Genomic DNA, 16486 nt, shown 5'->3' with positions numbered 1-16486 from the left:
GGTACTTGAAAAGTTATGTGAGCCCCACTAAGGACGTATGTGTTTTATCCCATACGTTTATTCATGTTGCAAGCTCTTAAGATATAAGCCCAAAAATGATGCAGATCTAGAGCTTAAGTAGACCAAACCAAGAGTAGGAATGATGACACTAGGGTTGAAATCTCTCTAAGGCCCACTGCAATGTTTATTAGCCGTCCAACTCATATAGTTATATAAACCTAAACGAAGGGAAAACATAAAAATCAGCTTGATCCAAAACTTTCATGGTCCGCACGTTCAATTCCCACTGTTTACTGTAGTGTGGTCTATTTGAGCTTTGTGCATGTCTCATTTTTTGGTATGATTCTCTAAAATGAGATGGAAAATGGATGGACGGCGTAGATAAGACACATACATCATGGTGGGGCCAACATAGCTTCGACCAGCACCGAGCTCGGCAATGGAGGGGTCACGACGGAATCCGAGTCCGGTGTAAAGCTTCCCGGTCTTTCTCTGTTTCGCCTCTCTCAGTGGCTTATTTCTCCAGATGACAATCCAAAAACAATCATAATAAAATAATAATCTATCACTCTATAAATAGCCATCATCTCCTTTTCATCTCATTCAATTCCTCTCTCCCTCCTCTCTCTCCCCGACCCAAGATCCTGAAATCCCATTTCCATTCATTTTTTCTGGGCATTTTCCATTTGGGTTTTTCTCTTATTTGATTTTTCATAGCCATGAATTCCCTCGTCGCCACCAGTCGCAACTTTCGCCACGCCTCCCGCCTTCTTGGGCTAGATTCGAAGCTTGAAAAGAGTCTTCTAATCCCATTTCGAGAAATCAAAGTAATGGGTTGTCTTTTGATTCTTACCTTTCTTTAATGGATTTTCTTTTTTTCCCAGATGTGGGGTCTTATAGGATCGGTTTCGCAGGTCGAATGCACGATCCCAAAGGACGACGGGACTCTGGTTTCGTATGTCGGATTCAGAGTTCAGCATGATAATGCCCGCGGGCCGATGAAAGGAGGGATCCGATACCATCCCGAGGTGATCTTTCGTTTTATTTTTTTTCCTTCGTTTCGTATTTGTTTGATCAGGAAATTGAAATTTTCTTTGGCTGTTACTGATGAATTGCACGTTTGGGTGTCAATGGTTTTGATATTTTTACCCAAATTGATTTTGAATTTTGGTTTTAGTTCAGTAGGATTGTGTATTTGTAAGTTTTTCTATTATAAAGAGATAATCTCTGTATGGTAGGATTTTCTTTTATATGTTATACCTTACAGATTTATTCAGTGATTTAAATTCGGTGTTTTATCATTGAGTTGAAACCAGAGTAGGCCATCTTAGTGTGTCCAGGATTCTGATTCTTGAAAATTTTATTGATCATTTGCCTTTCATTTGAATCCTTGTCTTCTTTTTTTTTTCTTTTTTTTTTTTTAGGTTTCTTCATTATTTTTCTTATTTTTTAGGGGGCAGTGATGAGCCTGTAATACTCCGTTGGTCGAAAATTTGCGCCCCATGTTGATAATCTGTAACCATGGCATTGTTTTATGTTTTCATATTTCTTTCCGAAAGCATATCAGAATACCAACTACATGCGAACGGCTTTATTCTCATTTAAACATTCTCCAGATCATCTTATTTTCATGGCATTTTGTGGCTCTTTGCCACTTACATATATGTTGATTTTATTTGGCTTTCTCCCAATTGCTTGATCGGTGGACAGCTATTGAAATTGTTGCCGTGCTAAATGGATGATTGATATTTTATTACTTCTACCCTCCCACAGTTTTTCGTAAGTCCTCTAACCAGGACTTTAGTACAAGGCGTTTCCAAATCTGTTGCAGTGAACCAGTCTTGGTTCATTAGAACTCACCGCCATAGGATTTGCTCTATAGATGGTGAAGGGTAAATCTGGGTTGTTGTCCATGTGCTGGCCCACCCAATTTGACAATCAGAGTAATCCAATTAATGGACCTTTCACCTTTGAACGCGGACTGTTGACTGGTTTGGATTTTCACCATCCACTTGAAGGCCTAAAGATTGCATGGCTGGAACTATCTAACCGGAGATGAAAAGAAAAGAGGTTCATAAAAAGGATATAGAGGTACTATAAGCAATAGCCATCGGTCAACAGCCATCAGTCTTTTCTTTGTGGCTACTAGTAGAGCATAGCTTCTAGGCAACATTCTGCATGCGTGGGTGCATATTTGTGTTTTGTGTGTGTATGAGCAAGCTGAAATGCTGATTGAATTTCTGTAACAAGGTTGACCCCGACGAGGTAAACGCTCTCGCCCAACTGATGACATGGAAGACTGCTGTGGTAGACATTCCATATGGTGGAGCAAAGGGTGGCATCGGGTGCTCTCCCAGGGATTTAAGCCTGAGCGAGTTGGAACGCCTCACACGGGTCTTTACTCAGAAGATCCATGATCTGATTGGAATTCACACAGACGTTCCTGCCCCTGATATGGGAACTAATTCGCAGGTTTTCCATTGATTCCTCTTGAGATTATGAATGTCTAGATACTGTTTACATTTCTAACTCCTTATCTTTTCTTTTCTTAGAACTGAAATGATTTCACTTATTGGCTGTTTGGCAGACAATGGCATGGATTTTGGATGAGTACTCAAAGTTTCATGGCCATTCACCGGCCGTTGTTACAGGAAAGCCTATAGTAAGTGTTCAGGACTAAGAAAACAGAACTCTACATCGTTTAAATCCGAATCTAATATATAAGACTGTGTTTGGATTTGCAACTGAATTCAGTGATGAAGTAGGAAATGCCAAAACTTAATGATGTCTGGGACTCCTTAGCGGTAGTATCCTCAAATTGCAGTTACATAATTTCGGACCTCTATGTGAATATAAGGAAAATGAAATTTGGTTATTTCTCTTTGTTAGGTAAATACTTGAAATGCAATTTGATAGTGCATCGAAACACACCCTAAACTAAGTTCTCTAATATCATTGGATATTGTAGGATCTTGGTGGATCCCTTGGTAGGGATGCTGCAACTGGACGAGGTGTTGTATTTGCAACAGAGGCCTTGTTGGCTGAGTATGGAAAGTCTATTTCAGAACTGACCTTTGTCATCCAGGTATATCGGATATTAATTTTTCGGTTGGTCAGTTAGTAGAACACATTTAGGTACAGAAACATTACACGTTGTTTTCTCTTTAACGGAAATGCTATAATTTTCAGGGTTTTGGAAATGTGGGTTCATGGGCCGCACAACTCATTCATGAGAGAGGTGGTAAGATTATCGCTGTAGGGGACATCTCAGGTGCCACGAGAAACCCAAATGGCCTCGATATTCCAGCTTTGCTTAAGCACAAAGTTGAGACTGGCAATTTAAAGGATTTCAATGGGGGGGATGCGATGGATTTGAACGAGTTGCTGGTGCACGAGTGTGATGTCCTTATCCCTTGCGCTCTTGGTGGAGTCCTTAACAGGTTCATCCCTATCTTGTTGAGAGTCTTCTTTTCCTCTAACTTTGGTTTCTTGTTTACTTGGGCTGCGTTTGGATGCACAGTTGAATTAAACTTCAAAGTTTCAATTTAATCGAGCGGAAATGATAGAAGTTAATGGTATTCCCTGAGGGGCTTTTTAGGTTGGGGGAATTTGGCACAGGGATTTGTGAAATCCATGGATATCAAATCTACCCTGTTTGTTTTTTGTTGAGGATTTGCCAAATCCTTGGATTTCCCAAATCAGCACCCCCTCATATCCACGGATTTGGGTCTCAAAAAAACTAAAAGACTTGGCAAATCCTCAAATGAGAGAACTTTCAAAAGCAATAATAGTTATTCCCTTACAATAAATGCTCTGTCATTGCCATAAATGCTCCACAAATCCATATTCAAATTCACATTCTCATTTCCCAAATGAGTCTTATTCGCACTGGAGGAATTGCAGTCATTTTTTTTTCCTACTTGAAACTAGCGTGTTTGCAATTTGGAGCCCGGACCCTCACCATGGTTACGATGGGTTATTTCGACCTTATTAGACTAATAATTGAAAACAGTTTGACAATGATTCCGAAAGCACCCTTGTTGGATTGCCATTTCTCAAGTGACCATCTTCATTATCAGGCTTTTTTATGTCATTAATCATTACTGCTTTGGTGAGGGAACGTTTGGGAAATGCTAGTGAAAATGATTGTACTTTCTGCTATTATGTCATTACCTTTGCATTCCTGTTTTACTACCATTGATGTCTTGCAATTTGCATTTGTTCTTAACGAAATAAAGGATCTTTTTTTTTCTTTTTATAAACTCCAATGCTTGTTGAAGGGATCAAAATACCTGAATTTCATGGTATCCCAATTTTCTGATAGAGCACAATTAGTCAAGTGAGCGCTTAGTTGTCTAAAATGACGAAAGTAGTTTCGAGTTAGCATCTCCATGATCTTCTCAACCATTGTTCATTGAAAATGCATTGCTACTTAGCCATAATTTAATGAGGAAGCATTATTTAAATTGAGAAAATCAAAGAGCCATTCTTTCTCCTATCAACTCGAGATTAGTTAATTCGGTATCCCCAAACTGTTTGTTGATATTTTTTCTCATCCTCTTAAAGGGAAAATGCTGCTGACGTGAAGGCCAAGTACATAATAGAAGCTGCAAATCATCCCACCGATCCAGATGCAGATGAGGTAGCTTGGTTTTATCAAACTTCATGAAAGAAGAAACAAAGACCTAATGACCAAAATTCCTACTTCTAACACTGTATATATTCTGCAGATTTTAGCAAAGAAAGGAGTAATTGTTCTCCCCGACATATACGCAAATGCTGGGGGTGTGACTGTGAGCTATTTTGAGTGGGTTCAGGTACTACAACAAAGATGGCTTCTATATGATAGTGCAGTGTATGTTATGTTACATTGTAGAAGTAACCTGTTTTTTTTCATTCTTCAGAACATTCAAGGATTCATGTGGGAGGAAGAGAAGGTGAACCAGGAGCTTCAAAGGTACATGAGGAAAGCTTTCATGAATATCAAGGCAATGTGCCAAATGCACGACTGCAACCTCAGGATGGGCGCATTCACGTTGGGAGTGAACCGTGTCGCACGTGCCACCCTCTTAAGGGGTTGGGAAGCATAAGGAATTCGAATTCTTTTCTTTTCACATATATAATTTATTGTCAATGGAGGAAGAAGGAAGTTCTGTCTTACCCATTACCATTTTCTGTTTTGCTTTTCCAAAGTTGTCTTTTTTTCTTTTTCTTCTTTTTTCTTTTTCTTTTTTTTTGATAGGTCTGGGAAATCATTTGAAGTGATATAGTTGTTTTCACTGGGGGAGTTAAATGTATTCCATTGAAGCTGAAAAATGCCCACTGAAATAAAAGGGAAAATGAACTGTTGAAGTGGAATCTTACATTGCTTATAGGTGAAAATAAAAACCTAGATTGGGTCAGTTCAGGGTCAGACTCAGACCCAGACTCGGCCCCATTATTACCTGGGTGCAGAGACTACGACCCAGATCTGGTCCAATCCGAATGTGGGTCTGAATTGGGTCATCTGGTTGGCCCTGACACATCGACAGCTGCCCTCCAGGACTGTAAATGGGTTAGGTCAAGATTGGCCTCAATGCAACTCGATTATCAGGTCCCAGGGCTTAGACCAAGTTCCAACTTGGTGGACACTGAATGTGGGTCTAAACCAGTTATGAATCAGACCAGGTCTGTGAGTCATCGGGTGCACTAGACGCATGGAATGTCATACCCTCTTGGAAATAGGGGGTGGCAATGGGTCAGGTGGGGGTCAGCCCAAGTCTGCCCATTTACTAAACAGATGAGAATTCTGGCTTGAAACTCGACTGATTACCTTGTGGCCAGGCTAATTCACTGAGCCCATGCCCGAAACGACATGACCCATTTCAATTGTTAGGGTTGGCTTAACTAACCCAGCCAAACTCAGCACAACCAAAGTCATGTTTAATAACGTAATATGCGTCTAAATGTATTACCAGCCTTACCCAATTAGTGCATACATACACACCTAGGTTAAGGTCAGTTATCTATACTTGTCTTCTGTTTTGTTTTCTTCTTTTCTATTTTTTGGTTTTGGGTTGTATTGGGTCTGGTCTTCTAGCCCAACCCAACGGTTATCCACTGCCTGATTCGACAGTGGTTTCTCATTTTCTCATGTCTAACACACGGGCTAGACTCGCACCATCATTTCAAAAATGGTGGTGACTCTTCAACCATAAACATGTCATGACTGTAAGGATTGTGTATGAAGTCTAACCCAAAAATTACACTTGAAAAGATGAGAATAAGCATCTGAGCTTTGCCCTTGGAATTTGGACCACTAGCTAATTTTGTTCTAACCATCCAATGATAGCCATTAATTGGATGGTTGGGGTTGCTTCATCAATGCGATTTGACAATCCAATGCTCCATCCACAATGCACCCCACAACTAGGATAGTCCGGATAGCGCTACATAGCATCCAATGTCAGGAGGACGAAGAATGGTAGTGAACTATCCTAGAATTTAAAATGAAAATTTAAAATTATATATATATATATATATATATATATATATATATATATATATATATATATATATATATATATATATATAAGTGTCAGAAGACCATGCAAGAATTTGCCCATGACTGCACTGACAAGAGAAGAAGATAAGCTGGTTCATTTCCTAGCATGGGCCTTGGATGATTCCTACCCTTCTTATCTTTTAGCTCAGCAAGGAGGAAAGCAAGCAAGCAGAAAAAAGAAACACACCTCATCTAAAACCCCATCTATGGCCTCTATCGCCATTTTTGCATCCCTTCAAACTGCTTGCAGTTCTCACCATGTCATCAAGAAACAGCAACCTGCTGTGAGCCCCAGAGGCTCTTTCGGAGCTAAGCAGGCGACCCATGTTGTTTCCATGGATGTTGAAGACCAGAAAACTCTCCTTGGAGGAAAAGAACAAGAAAAAACGGCTACTGGCAACATTGGGCTGGAGGGCATTGAGGGTGAAAGGATGCATGGAATGGAGAAGAAATCTTCTTCTGTTCCAATGTTCAAAGACGAGAGATGGAGAAATGGGAGTTGGGATCTGAACATGTTTGTCAAAGATGGGAAGATGGATTGGGATGCTATGATTGTTGCAGGTGAGACCAAAAATCAGTATATGAAATTACATGTTCTTTCTTGGCAATGGCATGTATCCACGAATGACTATGCATTTATAGCAGCGACTCTCTCTTCATAATCCCATTTATACTCTCTACTATTATCTTATATTTGAGTTTGGCCGAGCCACTTGAGCCGGTTTGGAAGAACTTTTGCAAAAGGAGTTTCCTGCAAAAAGGATTTTCCAACAACTTGCTTGGTCGACTCACCGATTGGTTTCCATGGATTGGGCTCTTTAGCGCCTACTTCATTGAGTAGAGGATCAGATGAGGTTCGTCAAAGTTCATCCAAATACACAATACGAACTAGGGTTTTCCTCAAGATGCATCCAAACGGGCTCTCATCATGTGTTGGATCTTTGTATTTGGTGGCACTGATAAAATGTCGGAATCAGAGATATTCTACCACTTTTTAAGATAAAAAACATATCTCGTATTTGAATGCACAATCAAATTGAACTGCAACCAGTGAGTTTAATTAACAGGAAATGACATAAATTGTAATGATGATTGTTGGTAATCAGTAATAACAAGTCCCCCTCAAATTGCAAATACATTCCTTTCAACTCCAACTTAAAACAATCAAAATTGCATTTTTGGAATTTGGTCCCTTGATATGAATGCCCCAGATCGTCTATTAGCACGGTCATCATCGATGAGTAAATGACCATTTTAGCCACATCTCTAGTTTCATATCAATGTTAGCACAAAACTATCCTCACGCTTGCACATGCCTCAATCCAACCAATGCAAATGGTGGACCCTACCATAGATTGTAGGGAGCTCTAAAATTAGATTCGTTGTATCATTCTAATCTCTGATCAGGGGACATTTTTCTGCCAACTTGAAAGGGGTATTTTGGTCATTTGGTACAGATTCCTCTAGCACCTCCTAACAGAATGCACAACCAAAACTGAAAAACAGAGAGGAGGTATGTCTAATTGTCATATAATAGAGGGTGGTAAATGCAAAAAGAACACATTCCTGTTGATTATTTCCACTTTATTGGGTAATAATTACAATCCATTTGAATAGTGCATCCAAACACACCCAAATGTTTTTTTTTTTTTTTGGAAGTATATTTGTTTTCAAATCCTAAACCATCCAAACACACCAAAAAAATAGAGCTTTTGGTGGGGCAGGCAAAGCTAGCAAATGCATAATCACGGAATTCAGCTTCTGATTTCCCTTTATGGCATATATTTTACATATACCTTCCTACATTTTCTGCTGGTTTGTAGAAGCAACAAGAAGAAAATTTCTACAACTGTATCCAGAGCCAGCAACAAACCAAGCTCCAGTTCTCTTTAGAAGCTCCATCATACCTTGGTGGGCATGGTTGAGGAGGTTCCATCTTCCTGAGGCCGAGCTTCTCAATGGTTCAAACAATTTCACTCCTCCAATTTCATGCTTGCTCGATTAAAACCTCCATACCTCCTCACCCGTATAATTTGTTCTTGTGGGTCTCTCGCAGGCCGAGCAGCGATGTTGGGATTTTTCATGGCTTACTCCGTGGATGGCTTAACAGGGCTTGGCGTGGTGGGCCAGACCAGCAATTTCATCTGCAAGGCATTCCTTTTCGCAACAGTCACTGGTATAATCCTCTTCCGGCAAAACCAAGATTTCAGCAACCTGAGAAAGCTAATCGAGGAGGCTACATTCTACGACAAGCAATGGCAATCTACATGGCAAGATCACAAAGCGAGCAACACTTTGAAACAAGATCAAGAACCCAAATAACTGACACTTAAAATGAGAAGTTACCAAACGCCAATCGACTTCCATAGAGCTTCAAGTTTTCAGGTTATACTTCAAGTCACCAGATTCGACATGGGTACATCAGGGATGGGGCTTTTACATTTATATATGGAAAAAATGGATGAATGGGATATGTTTATTGTGCCCAATTTGGAATATTGGAGGCACAGAGATGTCAAGTTAAAGGGCTTCGTAAGGGTATCTGATTCTAAGATCTGTGTAACTTGTTATTTGGCATCTGTTTAGAATGTTCTGGTGCATGCTATGTTTGACATATGATAAGGGATAAAAAGAATAGAAAGATTCCAATAATCCAAAAAAATATAGCACAAAACACGGCTGTTAAGTATTTAACAGTCAGATAAACTCGATTGGAGTAGAGAAGACAACTACAGTTACTTTAGAGTCCGTTTGGATGAAACTTCTGCAAAACCCCTTTTTTTCCGCTAAAGCAACATTTTCAGTCAACTCCCTGAAACCAATCTCAGTGGGTAAGCATTTTAGTGCATAGTTTGTCAAGTAGAGGATAAAACTGAGATTGCGAAAGTCAATGCAAACACATAAAGCACAACTCGAAAAGGGGCCTTTTTGCATCTAAAAAGCCCTTAAGCACTAGTAAATGAACAATGATAACAAGAAAAGTGTTTTTTTTTTAAATCTTTGACTTCAGCCATTCTTAGCTGTTAGCAGTTAGTTTGTAAGCCATAATTAGTGAACTAATGTCTTGTCCAATGTTACCTAGATCACCAATGCCCCTACTTTTTCCGTTCTGAAGCACATGATCCAGATTATGGGTTGTGTGCGATCCGAATCCCTATCGTTAGCCGACCCAAAATTATGCTTCTATGCTTATACTTTTGATGAAGTTGTAGTGCAAGTTTAGACTTATATCTTGATTTATTCAATAACATGCATTTATATAACAGTGCACACTGGGTCTATAATAATATTTCATATATAAATTGCAATATTAATCCATGAGAAATGCTCTCGTGTTCGCATAGTGCTCCTAGATTGGGACTGTTACATGGTCAAATCCATTATTCTAGACTGTTCATTAGGTCCAGTGCACATTTCATGGGCTACCACGCAAGCATCACACTGATCTGAATAATATTAACCATTTGATCAATGGCCTTAATGCATGCAAAAATAGCCCAAGTAAACTTTTGTTCCATTTTTTTGTTAGGACACTCATTGATTGACTATGATTCTAAAGAATCATTTTCATTAGACAATTGTAGCCATTGCTTCCGTAGCTTAGTAAGAGGATGATTATAGAAAACAAATCCAAATCAAGGATGGAGTAGATCATCCAATCAGTGTGATTTAGTCCATGAAATGTGTTCTCAACTTAATGGACAGTTCAGATTGATTGATTGGAGTGTCCAAGTGGATCGATGCAACTAGAAGCACTATAGCTTATAGTGCTCTGAGAGCACTGGAGCATCTCTCTTAATTCACATATAAAACTATATTGCATGCACTTAGTGAATGTATTAGAGCAACCCACATGATCTACACACAGCGTACCACATATTGGAGAAACTTGCATAAGGGATACACATTCCTGTAACATGGACCAAAGCAACCTACAGTCCAGGTAACCTTGGTTTTGTCATCCGCACCTATCTTGTTGTCGCTCTGACACAACAAGGAAGCTGAAACTTCATGTCAATCTCCAACACCATGTTGGTTTAGTCAGTTCTTGTACATGCCAAATGGTCCATAAAACCTTCGAAATGACTTTGTGGCTGAAACAGGCTTTCGACGACCAATGCAACTCTGCAATTGTTACTTCAATGTTGATTCTGGCGCAAGCACCAAAGCATGAGAAAATTTTGCAGAAATCAAGAAAGCAGTAATTTTCAATGCTTTAACTTCTCACTAACTTGCAAGATTTACAATGTTTCAGCAACATCCGAAATAGCAATAAATTTTTTTGGGAGAGATGATGTCTTGAAAGATGATCTAGAAACTCTCATTCTGACGACAAATATCACATTTTTCAACTCTGTGCAGATTCATTTGTAATTATTCAAGCACATTTGGAAAGAAAACATTGAATCCCAGAATGATATCATGATTCTACTCTATCAAAGGAGCTAAAGGAAATTACAGTGAGAAAATAGACCAAAAGAAAATAGCCGTTGGTTGAAACTTGAAAGATGGAGCGACGGACCACGCATGCCCCCTAGCCTTTCCTCGGACTGCTAGAGGCATCATCCTGCCAGGTTGCTTGCCACTGCTTGTCATAAAAGGTCGTTTCCTCCAGAAGCTTCTTCAGAGTTTCTAGATCTTCATTCTTTCTGATCAGAAGCACGCCGGCTACAGCTATAAATAAGAGTGTCTTGCAGAAGAAGTTTCCCATTTGATCGACCAAACCTACACCCGTCAAGCTATCCACAAGATACGCCATGAAAAAGCCTATCATCGCAGCACGGCCTGGGTATATGCAAATGGCAATGATTGTCTTAGATCAATCTATCAATGATAATCAATACAAAGATCTGAAAGGAGGAGATGTCTAGACCAACCATTTAGTAGCTCAGCTTCGGGCAGATGAAACCTTCTCGTCCATGCCCACCATGGTATAATAGAAGTGTCGAACACCACAGGCTCATTATTACTAGATGCTTCAGGATTCTCTTCCAGCCATTTCCTCCTCCTAACCTCTGAAAGAATAAGCCATGAAGCAAATGATAGTTGAACTGTAAATAAAATATCTTGAAACGTGATTTATGATCTTCGAAGTAAACAGATAGTGCAAAAAAAAAGAGTATATGGTGGGTTTTTTTTTAAAAAAAATTCCGAAAGTCCAAATGATGCTTTACAATGTCAGATTAATGTCGAATTTTATTGCTAACCAAGGTCACATTTTTGGGCGGCATGAACAAGTACCAGGCCTACACAAGATCTCACAATGGAGATGGACAATTACATACTGCTACAAAGAAATGTATATATAACAATGAGCTTTGTTAAGTGCACACGTGTGCAATAAAGCTCGTGTCAGCATAGCACATAGGTGAGAGATCCAATCCATCCATCACGTTGGTCAGACCTTGTACATGTTTTCTGAGAGATACGTATGGTCCATTCAACCTGTGGGCCCTGATATTGGAAACAGGAAGATGGGTTAGAAAACTTCAGCCGAATATGTAACAACTCTAATTTTTGGTACATTATTAAAAAACTAAATTAAATATTTAAAGATTTTATTTTTAAATAAAAAATAAAAACAAGTCAATAGTTGAGTTGGTAGCGAAATTCTTAGTTGAGAGAGAGGTTTAGGGATCGATTCTTGAAGTGGTAATAATAAAAAAAAAAAAAATTTAAAAAAGGAGATAGGAAGCCTAAATAAAAGGAAGAGGAAATTCTGAGAAGGCTCGATCAGGTAAGTTCTAATCGTTAGATCTTTTTAACTTTTTATTATGTTGTTAATTTCTTCTTGATCTATACAATGGATGGCGTGGATCATCCACACCATCATTGTATAGGTGTGTAGAGTCAATTTTAATAAAGTGATGTTTTTATGATTTTGGTCTAATTAGTAATATTTTAGAAATAAATTAAATGGATGGAATCTGATTGTGTTAAGATAGATCTGTACGGATCATATGATCCTTAAGGCCAAAATATACAATGGCCATAATTTTTAGATCAATCTAACAATCAGATAGGCCACATTAGTCAGATCTAAAAGTGTTTAATAAAGGAATCTTAGATTTTTGCGCAAGTGTTGGTATCACTTGGCGTAGAAGGTCGAAATGGGCCATCGATGTATGTGTGGTTAGATCCACACCATCCATCTAATGTGTAGAGGCAAAACATGATAATACCTCAAGAATCTAAATGATCTGACCATCCGATGGACCACTCCGATCAAGTAATTATCATTCAATTTTATAATCTTAAAAAGGAGAAAAAAATAGAATAGAAATTTTAATTATTTGATTATTTTGGATCTGGCCACCTAGGATGTTAATCAAAGGTGGGCCCCACCATGTAATAAAAACATATGAATAATAATGTTGTTGATATAACTGATAGGATTTCTGAATTCAAACCAACATAATTACCCTGTGGATTCTATACTACCAGACTCAGGTGAGTAACCCAACTTATCTCATAATTCATTAAAATTAAAATAAATCATTGTGATTGTTTGATTGATTTACTAGTTTGAATATTTTGATATGATAATTGTACGGTAAATTTATATGTGAATATTTTAATCGAGACAACTATGCCAAATATGAAAAATATGTATTTACATATCATCTCTCATTCATTGCATTGCATAATGCATGGTCGATCCTAGGGACCCTCCCTAGAAGAAATGTCGATCCTGGTAGAGCGTTACCAGATGCGGGCTATGCCCAAGCCTACCGAAAGGTAGAAGCCTACCCAACGGGTGGATGCGGGTTGACGACTTCCAACCCAAGTAGATGGACGATCACCCCATCTAATGCATTCATACCCCATTTTACATCATTATACATGTATTTTTGTATTATTTTAATTGATATGATTATGAACCATGCTGGGTTATATCACTAAGTCTGGCCAGCTTATATTTTTTTATTGATGGAAAAACCGTACAGATGTGAATGAGGGTGGGCCGGTGGCTCAAAAATAGGAATATGTGGTCAAGCCAGAAAAGACTCAAGGGACACGTGACCCTACTTAACAAAAGAAGAAGTTACAGCCTTAGACTAGTCATGATATTTTTACTTTAATTATATTTAATTTTCTTAGATTGTAAATTAATTCTTTCAAGTTGTTGAACTTTTGGGCGGCATGAACAAGTACCAGGCCTACACAAGATCTCACAATGGAGATGGACAATTACATACTGCTACAAAGAAATGTATATATAACAATGAGCTTTGTTAAGTGCACACGTGTGCAATAAAGCTCGTGTCAGCATAGCACATAGGTGAGAGATCCAATCCATCCATCACGTTGGTCAGACCTTGTACATGTTTTCTGAGAGATACGTATGGTCCATTCAACCTGTGGGCCCTGATATTGGAAACAGGAAGATGGGTTAGAAAACTTCAGCCGAATATGTAACAACTCTAATTTTTGGTACATTATTAAAAAACTAAATTAAATATTTAAAGAATTGATATAATGGTGCCTTTCTGATAGATGGATTAGACCTCAGACCTATTGTGCCATGCTGGCGCATGTGTGTGTGTGTGCGCGCATGAGCTTTATCGCACAAGCATGTGTGCTTAGCAATGTTCTATAATAACTCTGTAGAGAAATGAGTTGTCTAGAACCTTCCAAATACAATAAGCAAATTTGATGTGATCTACCTAAAGATTACAGTTAAGATGCATTGGTATTGTCTGTGATCAGATATGTTAGACACGAGAAATTCAAACTTGAAATTATAAAATTTAGAAGTCTGCTGCAATTTTTTTTCCCGCACAAAACGGGCATAGAATAAAATCATGGGTGGCCAAGTCCATGAAATACATAACTAATGAGATTTTGGACACTGAATTGAAATATAGTAAACGAACAGAAGAACTAACAAATCTTCAAGGAGTAAAACCGAAGACCTTGACTATATCAAGAAGATAGGATTGAGATTCCAGAAATAGAAACCAGATTGAATGCACAAATTTCAATTGTTAGATCTTTAAAGAAACAGTTTCGACATCAAAACAAATAACACCATGCGTATTGTTTTCTGCACAACTCCCACAGAGAACAAAGGCATTCGATAGGAATTCCAAAGCCATTGCAGAAAACTGTAGATCAAGAAATTCAAGGACCCAATCTTTGTTCCATACATGTATAAGCTTTTACAAATACTTGCACGCACATATCCAAGCATGCTAGATGTTTACAGTTTACATAGAGCGCCTTGGCCCGAGGGTTCCTACAGTATGCTTGGGTTTCCAGTTTCTTCAAGTGGGACTCATGGTCCAGTTAACCAAATCAGATGATGTGCTCCACCGTGGATGGCGTGCAAACCAAAATCCCCAAAGCTGTAAAATCCTAGCAATCAATTCGTTCTTGTTTTCTTGGTTGGATATGGACATTGCTGTATTTTCTTTCTTAATCATGGATCCTCCAGCCACCAATTGAAGAGTTAGGAGTTTACAATCTGGGAGGAGCCTATATTTATTTTTATTTTTATTTTTATTTTTGAAAGGTAAAGGAGCCTGTATTTATCAATGGGATGGATAATTGAGCAGTGGAACCCCCAATTGTAGAAACTGGCAGCCTGAGTATACTGCGGCCCGAGCATTGTTATAACACCTTGCATACAGCCTACAACGTGAAAGAAACATGAAGATCCCCAAATTCCTACTTTCGTTCGTATTAACAGGTATCTGACAAGCTATGTTCCGAGTCACATATGCATACCAATTTATCCTTTTGAGCCAAAAAAAAAAAACAGTTTGATCCATTGAAAAGTTAATAAGATTGAAACCAATGACTCGGCAACTAATCTGATGAGATTATGAGAGAGGCCCTGTAACAACCAAATCAGGCAACAAAAGATCAGCACATGTTATGCATTTTTGTATTTAAAAAAAAAAAAAAACCAATGCAGACCACAAAATTCAGATTTGAAAGCATTTGTTCAGTCGGGTGTGTGCAATTTGTGCCAAACCATTTCAAATCCAAACTTCAAACCCACTTCACCCAATGAAAATAATTTAAAATGAAAAATCAAAGAGAAAATTAGAATAACAACTAGTCAGAACCAAAGAAAATGACATAACGCAAATGAAATAACTCGAACAAAAAAGCAAGAATTACAGCTAAAAACCACAATCCCTACACAAACAACTCATACCCAATAAATAAAGCCAAATGAGAATTTGGATTGTAATCAGGCTATAACACAATCTCACCAGCGTCGATGACTGCATCCCAGTTCGTCTCTCCATCTTTCACAAACTGCTTCAAATCCCAAGTCCCTCCAATCCATCTTGGGTCTTCGAATTTCGGCGCTGCTGCTGTCGCTGAACCATTCAAGCCTAAAGAGTCCTCCTTTTTCTCCAAATCAGAAGCTTCTTCCTTTTTGTCTAGCTTCTCCTCTACAGCAACAGAACCCACCATTCCTGCTCCATTTTCTGCTGCTCCTGGGAGAATCAAGGAGAGATTTTTCTTGAAGGGGTAGTGAAGGAGAAGAGATTTCTGAGAGGGATGCGGTTTTGGAGAAAAGAAGGGAGAGAGAGTTGGAAGAGATGGAGAAAACAAGGCCATAGAGAGAGAGAGAGAGAGAGAGAGAGAGAGAGTCTGTTACATGCTCTGTTCTGTTCTACTGGGAAGGTTTTCCTAGCGATGGAGATGATACGGTAGAGACGGCAGAACAAGAGTATGTTAGAGCCATCTCTCCACATCGCACGTGGCCTGATGACTTATCAATCTGTAGGGCCCATCTAGTTTACCCTGCTTTATATGGAAAATGGATAATAATACAGATAGATCAGATGATCCTATCCACACATCTAATGTGTGGCGTGCGATGCAATAGTAGAAAGAAAAATTAGTTTAAGGGTCCACATTCAGTGAGGAATAGCGATGGATAAGATTTTCTGGTAGGTGTATCCTTTTTTGTAATTAGGA

The 16486-nt window shown here is 38.7% G+C and overlaps 3 protein-coding genes across 3 annotated transcripts; 2 read left to right on the top strand and 1 right to left on the bottom strand.

The window, feature by feature from the left end:
• Nucleotides 1-580: 580 nt before the first annotated feature.
• LOC131248075 (glutamate dehydrogenase 2) lies at nt 581-5358 on the top strand. The gene is made up of 9 exons (XM_058248123.1): nt 581-827; nt 915-1028; nt 2251-2472; nt 2588-2662; nt 2969-3085; nt 3190-3440; nt 4567-4642; nt 4731-4817; nt 4905-5358. Exons 1-9 carry the CDS (start codon nt 720-722, stop codon nt 5088-5090), a joined length of 1236 nt encoding a protein of 411 aa, XP_058104106.1. The 5' UTR covers nt 581-719; the 3' UTR covers nt 5091-5358.
• Nucleotides 5359-6573: 1215 nt separating this feature from the next.
• Nucleotides 6574-10975, top strand: LOC131248072 (light-harvesting complex-like protein 3 isotype 1, chloroplastic). The gene is made up of 3 exons (XM_058248121.1): nt 6574-7105; nt 8368-8505; nt 8601-10975. The coding sequence occupies exons 1-3, from the start codon at nt 6604-6606 to the stop codon at nt 8864-8866; spliced, it is 906 nt and encodes a 301-aa protein (XP_058104104.1). The 5' UTR covers nt 6574-6603; the 3' UTR covers nt 8867-10975.
• LOC131248073 (light-harvesting complex-like protein 3 isotype 1, chloroplastic) lies at nt 10745-16213 on the bottom strand. The gene is made up of 3 exons (XM_058248122.1): nt 15769-16213; nt 11422-11559; nt 10745-11329 (listed from the first exon to the last, which is right to left on the bottom strand). The coding sequence occupies exons 1-3, from the start codon at nt 16121-16123 to the stop codon at nt 11079-11081; spliced, it is 744 nt and encodes a 247-aa protein (XP_058104105.1). The 5' UTR covers nt 16124-16213; the 3' UTR covers nt 10745-11078.
• Between the last annotated feature and the right edge of the window lie 273 nt (nt 16214-16486).

Source organism: Magnolia sinica, chromosome 6 (assembly GCF_029962835.1).
Source record: "Magnolia sinica isolate HGM2019 chromosome 6, MsV1, whole genome shotgun sequence".
Classification (NCBI taxonomy): domain Eukaryota; kingdom Viridiplantae; phylum Streptophyta; class Magnoliopsida; order Magnoliales; family Magnoliaceae; genus Magnolia; species Magnolia sinica.
This window is presented reverse-complemented; position numbering and strand designations above follow the sequence as displayed.

Bases quoted from the DNA above. Each gene is read 5' to 3' on its own strand.
- LOC131248073 (XM_058248122.1), bottom strand. From the start codon at position 16,123: ATGGCCTTGTTTTCTCCATCTCTTCCAACTCTCTCTCCCTTCTTTTCT. The intron at 11,560-15,768 runs GTGAGATTGTGT...TTATTCTTTCAG, and splicing joins GGATGCAGTCATCGACGCTG to AGGTTAGGAGGAGGAAATGG. The intron at 11,330-11,421 runs GTTGGTCTAGAC...GCATATACCCAG, and splicing joins CGAAGCTGAGCTACTAAATG to GCCGTGCTGCGATGATAGGC.
- LOC131248075 (XM_058248123.1), top strand. From the start codon at position 720: ATGAATTCCCTCGTCGCCACCAGTCGCAACTTTCGCCACGCCTCCCGC. The intron at 828-914 runs GTAATGGGTTGT...TCGGTTTCGCAG, and splicing joins TCCCATTTCGAGAAATCAAA to GTCGAATGCACGATCCCAAA. The intron at 1,029-2,250 runs GTGATCTTTCGT...TTCTGTAACAAG, and splicing joins GGATCCGATACCATCCCGAG to GTTGACCCCGACGAGGTAAA.
- LOC131248072 (XM_058248121.1), top strand. From the start codon at position 6,604: ATGACTGCACTGACAAGAGAAGAAGATAAGCTGGTTCATTTCCTAGCA. The intron at 7,106-8,367 runs GTGAGACCAAAA...GCTGGTTTGTAG, and splicing joins GGATGCTATGATTGTTGCAG to AAGCAACAAGAAGAAAATTT. The intron at 8,506-8,600 runs GTTCAAACAATT...GGTCTCTCGCAG, and splicing joins TGAGGCCGAGCTTCTCAATG to GCCGAGCAGCGATGTTGGGA.